The sequence below is a fragment of the Limulus polyphemus genome, unplaced genomic scaffold, assembly GCF_000517525.1.
Source record: "Limulus polyphemus unplaced genomic scaffold, Limulus_polyphemus-2.1.2 Scaffold10447, whole genome shotgun sequence".
NCBI lineage: Eukaryota > Metazoa > Arthropoda > Merostomata > Xiphosura > Limulidae > Limulus > Limulus polyphemus.
The window spans coordinates 1-7,543 of NW_013676057.1; the positions used below are offsets into that span (position 1 = coordinate 1).

The 7,543-nt window shown below is 31.8% G+C and overlaps 1 protein-coding gene across 1 annotated transcript in view; it reads right to left on the reverse strand.

Moving 5' to 3' along the window:
• Positions 1-390: 390 nt before the first annotated feature.
• Positions 391-7,543, reverse strand: part of LOC106476389 (kinesin heavy chain-like) — a gene marked incomplete at its 5' end in the record, with an annotated part of 8,977 nt that continues 1,824 nt past the window's right edge. Inside the window, 3 exons of the mRNA XM_013937051.2 lie at positions 391-458; positions 4,187-4,291; positions 6,136-6,209. Of these exons, the coding sequence (XP_013792505.2) occupies positions 399-458; positions 4,187-4,291; positions 6,136-6,209 (239 nt within the window). The remainder of the gene's footprint in view (positions 459-4,186; positions 4,292-6,135; positions 6,210-7,543) is intronic.

A 7,543-nucleotide genomic window follows, 5' to 3' on the forward strand; every position in this document is an offset into this window, starting at 1 on the left:
AAATAACCAAGAGTTGAAATGTTATCACTAAACACTAGTAGTTACAGAAATAACCAAGAGTTGAAATGTTATCACTAAACACTAGTAGTTACAGAAATAACCAAGAGTTGAAATGTTATCACTAAACACTAGTAGTTACAGAAATAACCAAGAGATGAAATGTTATCACTAAACACTAGTAGTTACAGAAATAACTAAGAGATGAAATGTTATCACTAAACAATAGTAGTTACAGAAATAACCAAGAGTTGAAATGTTATCACTAAACACTAGTAGTTACAGAAATAACTAAGAGATGAAATGTCATTATAGTTATGGAAATAACCACAAGATAAAAAGAGTATCAAAATGTTTTCCATGTGTCTCAAACAAGTGTAAGTAAACAACAGTACTATTGACTATGACTTACCATCCAAAAGATCTCTTATCTTGTCGAGATAAATTTCAAAGTAAGATACCTACAAAAATAAACACGACCAACTATTACACTGAAATTGCTCTAGAACAGGGAAATAAAAACTTGATCTCCTGAATTCTATACTTTCTATCATTTTACACATATTTACAAAATCCTATTTTTTTTTATGCTTAGAACCAGATACAACAGTTTATCAATCTTATGAGTTAAAAAAAGTTACCGAGGATCAATTTCTACAAAAAATGTCAAGTTATAATTTTTGTTATATTATATTTTTTAGAGCTATACACATACAAACACGTATTAAATAAAAATTAAAACATCTGTCCAAAAAGGTTTAGTATGGTGTGCAACTTCCATGAGCTGTCAAAAACAAAACAACTTAAAATTGAAAGGTAATGGAATGTTTCAACAAGAACGATATACAGTTTTGTTATTTAATCTATGTCACAAATTCAGAGTAAGAAAGCAGTATTGAAGTCTGATTCATTGAAAAAAAAGGTCTGGTAAGTATACAGGGCCAGGAAGATGGGACTGATAGCATCCTAGTGGTTTACAAATGAACCTGTAGCAGACTGATAGCATCCTAGTGCTTTACAAATGAGCCTGTAGCGAACTGATAGCATCATAGTGCTTTACAAATGAGCTTGTAGTGAACTGATAGCATCATAGTGCTTTACAAATGAGCTTGTAGTGAACTGATAGCATCATAGTGCTTTACAAATGAGCCTGTAGCGGACTGATAGCATCCTAGTGCTTTACAAATGAGCCTGTAGTGGACTGATAGCATCCTAGTGATTTACAAATGACCCTGTAGCAGACTGCTAGCATCATAGTGCTTTACAAATGAGCCTGTAGTGAACTGATAGCATCCTAGTGATTTACAAATGACCCTGTAGCAGACTGCTAGCATCATAGTGCTTTACAAATGAGCCTGTAGTGAACTGATAGCATCCTAGTGATTTACAAATGAGTTTTTAGCGAACTGATAGCATCATAGTGCTTTACAAATGAGCTTGTAGTGAACTGATAGCATCCTAGTGCTTTACAAATGAGCCTGTAGTGAACTGATAGCATCCTAGTGCTTTACAAATGAGCCTGTAGCAGACTGCTAGCATCATAGTGCTTTACAAATGAGCTTGTAGCAAACTGATAGCATCCTAGTGCTTTACAAATGAGTTTTTAGCGAACTGATAGCATCATAGTGCTTTACAAATGAGCTTGTAGTGAACTGACAGCATCCTAGTGCTTTACAAATGAGCTTGTAGCGAACTGATAGCATCATAGTGCTTTACAAATGAGCTTGTAGCAAACAGATTGCATCATAGTGCTTTACAAATGAGCTTGTAGCGAACTGATAGCATCCTAGTGCTTTAAAAATGAGCCTGTAGTGGACTGATAGCATCATAGTGCTTTACAAACGAGCCTGTAGTGGACTGATAGCATCATAGTGCTTTACAAATGAGCTTGTAGTGAACTGATAGCATCCTAGTGCTTTAAAAATGAGCTTGTACCGAACTGATAGTGTTTGCTACAGGCTCATTTGTAAAGCACTAGGATGCTATCAGTTCACTACAAGCTCATTTGTAAAGCACTAGGATAGGCTCATTTGTAAAGTACTAGGATGCTATCAGTAGCAAACTGATAGCATCCTTGTGCTTTACAAATGAGCCTGTAGTAACTGTTGCAGTATGGAGTAGAATATTACCATTCTGAAAAATGCTGCCAAGGAGTAACAGTGGTGTCTCATAGGTCAAATTTAGTCTCCTTAGTCATTTTTAGTCTTGTAGTGACTATGATGTCTCACAGGACAACTTAGTCTCCTAGGTCATTTTTATTCTTGTAGTGACTATGACGTCTCACGGGTCAAATTTAGTCTCCTAGGTCATTTTTATTCTTGTAGTGACTATGACGTCTCACGGGTCAAATTTAGTCTACTAGGTCATTTTTACTCTTGTAGTGACTATGACGTCTCAAGGGTCAAATTTAGTCTCCTAGGTCATTTTTACTCTTGTAGTGACTATGATGTCTCAAACAACAAATATAGTTTCTTAGGTCATTTTTGTTATGAATATCTGGTACTTGGTCTTTCAGCTTAATGACTGGAAAAACATTTAATGTTGATTGTTTGACATCTTTTTCATTTTTTCCCTATGTCCTCAGTTAATGGTGATGGCCCAACTGTTTCTACAAATATGTCTTTCTCAGAAATATATACAGTTTTTAAGTCTTACTTTTATATAAACACAAACATTATGCAGAAAATCAATACATCTGTATCACGATATAGAAAAGTTCTGAGCTTAGGTCACAGCTTTTTTCTGACACTGGCTAATGATATCCCATATTGAACTTTCAGCACATTTTAGTAACTGTTGTCTTCCTGTTTCATTCCACGATGTAATTCAACATGCACATTTTAGTAACTGTTGTCTTCCTGTTTCATTCCACGATGTAATTCAACATGCACATTTTAGTAACTGTTGTCTTCCTGTTTCAGATGACTCTCTCGTTACTAAGACTGGAAAGTGTTATTAACAATTAACTAGGATTTTTTTTATGACTCTCGTTACTAAGACTGGAAAGTGTTATTAACAATTAACTAGGATTTTGATGACTTTCTCGTTACTAGGACTGGAAAGTGTTATTAACAATTAACTAGGATTTTGATGACTCTCTCGTTACTAGGGGTTATGTTGGGGTTGAACAGAATGTAAAAAGTTCTGTTTCTTTGAACATCAGCCTTTTTTCTGCTCAATGAACATAAGAATCATGCTTAACCTCACATTGAACCGTCTACAATCTGTTTTAATACAGTATAGATGTTCTTCATGAGCAACAATTACAGAAAGCAGTAGTTGTAGAAAGACAAGTGAGTGAAACAAGAGGACAACAGTTACTAAAATGTGCATGTTGAATTACATCGTGGAATGAAACAGGAAGACAACAGTTACTAAAATGTGCATGTTGAATTACATCGTGGAAAAAAAATCCTAGTTAATTGTTAATAACACTTTCCAGTCTTAGTAACGAGAGAGTCATCAAAATCCTAGTTTATTGTTAATAACACTTTCCAGTCTTAGTAACGAGAGAATCATCAAAAATCCTAGTTAACTGTTAATAACACTTTCCAGTCTTAGTAACGAGAGAGTCATCAAAATCCTAGTTTATTGTTAATAACACTTTCCAGTCTTAGTAACGAGAGAGTCATCAAAAATCCTAGTTAATTGTTAATAACACTTTCCAGTCTTAGTAACGAGAGAGTCATCAAAATCCTAGTTAATTGTTAATAACACTTTCCAGTCTTAGTAACGAAAGAATCATCAAAAATCCTAGTTTATTGTTAAAAACACTTTCCAGTCTTAGTAACGAGAGTCATCAAAATCCTAGTTTATTGTTAATAACACTTTCCAGTCTTAGTAACGAGAGAGTCATCAAAAATCCTAGTTTCAAGATGATTTTTTAAACTAATGTTTAAACTCCCATCCATACTGTAATATAAAACACTGGGTAATAAAAAACTTCAAATACATTCTGGGATAAAACAGTAATTTATTCATTCTTATTTCATATAGTTACTCTAACCAATGTTATATCAATTATAATAAGACCGATTGATAATCTGGTCTACTAATTATATATATTACAGCACAGTGAGAATCAAATTGATAAACGTTCTTTCTGGATACATTTAGACACAATACAGTAAATGTATTATAATTGGTTATTGTAAAGAAGTAAAATGAGCATCACTCAAGTTAAAACTACCTTGATGTGAAACTCTACATTTTCATCCATCGAGTAGATATAATTAAATATGTCGTTAACAATACGTGGAATTATCCCTTGCCTGATTGAGTCGTCCAGCACACCCTGCAAAGTAAAAAAGGAATTAGGTTTTGAAGTGATGAACTAAATATGTATCTCAGAAGTCAAATATGCTTGTAAAAATATATATTCTTGAATTGGTGATTTAAAATTCTTCAACCAAGAATTCCTTTCACCTCAAATACTACCCTCACCTGATAGAAGGTGCAATTTAAAACTAGCTAAAACTGAAATATTTTTCAGGCCTAAAATAAATAAATTCTACATGGAATATGTTAACATGAATTTTATCCATCATAATTACCGTTCCTTCGGAGAGTTCGATGGAAAGATGACAAAGATTATGATTAATGCATTTTTTTTAATAATTAAATTTTCAACATAAATCAATTTTATTTAACATTAAAAATTTCCTAACTGGATCCATCCAATCAATTCTTACAATTTTCTATAATAATATGATTACGTATGAAAGATGACAAAGATTATGATTAATGCTTTTTTTTTAATAATTAAATTTTCAACATAAATCAATTTTATTTAACTTTAAAAATTTCCTAACTGGATCCATCCAATCAATTCTTACAATTTTCTATAATAATATGATTACGTAAAAACTTTCACGAAATATTAAATTAGATATTAAGTCAAATTTCATTATTCATTAACTCTAAGAATTTACATATATATATATTGGAAGTGATAAGATTTAAAAAAAAGTACATTACACAAAATTAATATGTATTTAAAACATGTAGGATCTAAAAGGTTGGAAAATCCCATTAAAAGCTATAAAACTAACGTATTACCAGGTAGACTTGTTGAGAATGTTAAGATTTAATATTTTTGTTTTCTTGATGCACATTACAGAAAATAATTACTTTTCAAGACATATCGTTATCAAAATCTTTAAAAAATAACTTAAAATAGAGCTTCTTTGTGTGAAAATCTGGTGCAGATATAACACTGCATTCATTCAATCTTTGTTTCAATTTTTTTGTGAATGGGCCTTATTTCACACACAAATAATAGGGTAGATTATTTTTATTAACCAACAATTGTGTGAATGGACCTTATTTGACACTGAAATAATAGGGTAGATTATTTTTTAACCAACAATTTGTATGAATGGGCCTTATTTCACACACAAGTAATAGGGTAGATTATCTTTATTGAACTACAATTTGTATGAATGGGCCTTATTTCACACACAAATAATAGGGTAGCTTATCTTTATTGAACTACAATTTGTATGAATGGGCCTTATTTCACACACAAATAATTAGGGTACATTATCTTTATTGAACTACAGTTTGATGAATAGATCTTATTTCACACACAAATAATTAGGGCAGATTATTTTTATTGAACTACAATTTGTGTGAATGGATCTTATTTCACACACAAATAATTAGGGTAGATTATTTTTATTGAACAACAGTTTGATGAATGGATCTTATTTCACACACAAATAATAGGGTAGATTATCTTTATTGAACTACAGTTTGATGAATGGATCTTATTTCACACACAAATAATTAGGGTAGATTATTTTTATTGAACTACAGTTTGATGAATGGATCTTATTTCACACACAAATAATTAGGGTAGATTGTTTTTATTAAACTACAATTAGAACAACTCCTGAATTATTCACTTTTATTAAAACAATATCAGTAAATTATCTTGTACTTCTAAGACTGCATCTACAAATACATTTTGTGCTAATATCAATTCTTTTTACAAAAATAAACAGAACTATCTAGAACTTTGTAATCTGGTATAAGACATGTTCCAACCTCAGTACTGCTTATATAAACAGCTCTGTTCCAAGCATGAACAAGAAGTTTTACCAAGTTAACATCTACAAACATGTGGGTCTGACTTACTTCCATCGTGTGTGTTTTTCCACTAGATGTCTGGCCATAGGCAAATATTGTTCCATTGTAGCCCATAAGGACATCTGTAGTACAGTTTAAATATCAAGAAAATTTATAATATGACTGCTTAATAATGATTAAAATATCTAGTGATGTTCTAGAGTACAGGCATCAATTTTCACCATTTCTAAAACTACTATTTGATGTCCCCCCCTCATTCCTACTTAATACTGTGTGTGAGAAAATAAAACACTTATTGAGAATATACTTATTCCTAACACGAGAGAATTTAAACCTTCTGGTGTTCATATAAAGAACAAAAAAAAGTCTATTGTCTATGTAACATTTTCTATTTAAACAAAAAGAACTTAAAATGAATTCCTAAGTCAACAATTAAAAGTAAAGTTGCAAAAACATTTGTCCTCACATTTTGTAAAGTGTTTTACTAACACTCATTAACAAAAGGTCACAGAAAAAATGTTTTAATTAGGCTAAGTCACATTTAAATAAACTCCTATAATATCCTATATAAAGTGTTTTAGTAACACTCATTAATAAAAGGTCGTAGAAAAAATAAAATATTTTATTAGACTAAATCACATTTAAATAAACTCCTATTTGTTGTTTCCCACCAGAGTTACATTTTAACAATGACGTCATATACAGATATTATCATCACCCACACACAATATTTATCTAGTCAGCTGGGCGGTCGCGTCTTGGGTGAATCAATACACACGTCACCACCGCTGGTATGGGTAGTTTTTCGCTGGCGCCAGCACTGTCTAGGATAGCACGTAGAGTGTACAATGGTAACACACACACACACTACTAAGGGATATCTAAACACTTCCCTGCATTGCAGCCACGACAAAGCAGCGAATACGTGGAAAATTCGCCACCCGAAGTCACCTGATTCCAAATACATTATTTATATATACGTGTACGTGTCTAAATATATTGTAGATAAAGATTCATAATTATCTAAACCCTTCTAACACACGTATGTATTTCTGGTATCCCATTTCGCAGGGAATTTGTAATTAATGCGTTATTTCAGCAGAGCTGAAATTTGTTACATTTTGTAATGACATTAACCATATAGCACGTGCCTCAATATAACCCTATACATTTAAGTTGTTTTATTAGCTAAACTAATACACCATATTTATATAAGTTATTAAATAAAGCCACAACATATGATTGAAATTATTTATGTATTGTAATTAACAGTATATTTTTATCTTTCATTTGTCAATGTCTACGTGTATAGAATAGTGTTCTACGAAACGTTTTGTCAGTGTCTATGTGTGTAGAATAGTGTTCTACGAAACGGTTTGTCAGTGTTTACGTGTATAGAATAGTGTTCTACGAAACGGTTTGTCAGTGTTTACGTGTATAGAATAGTGTTCTACGA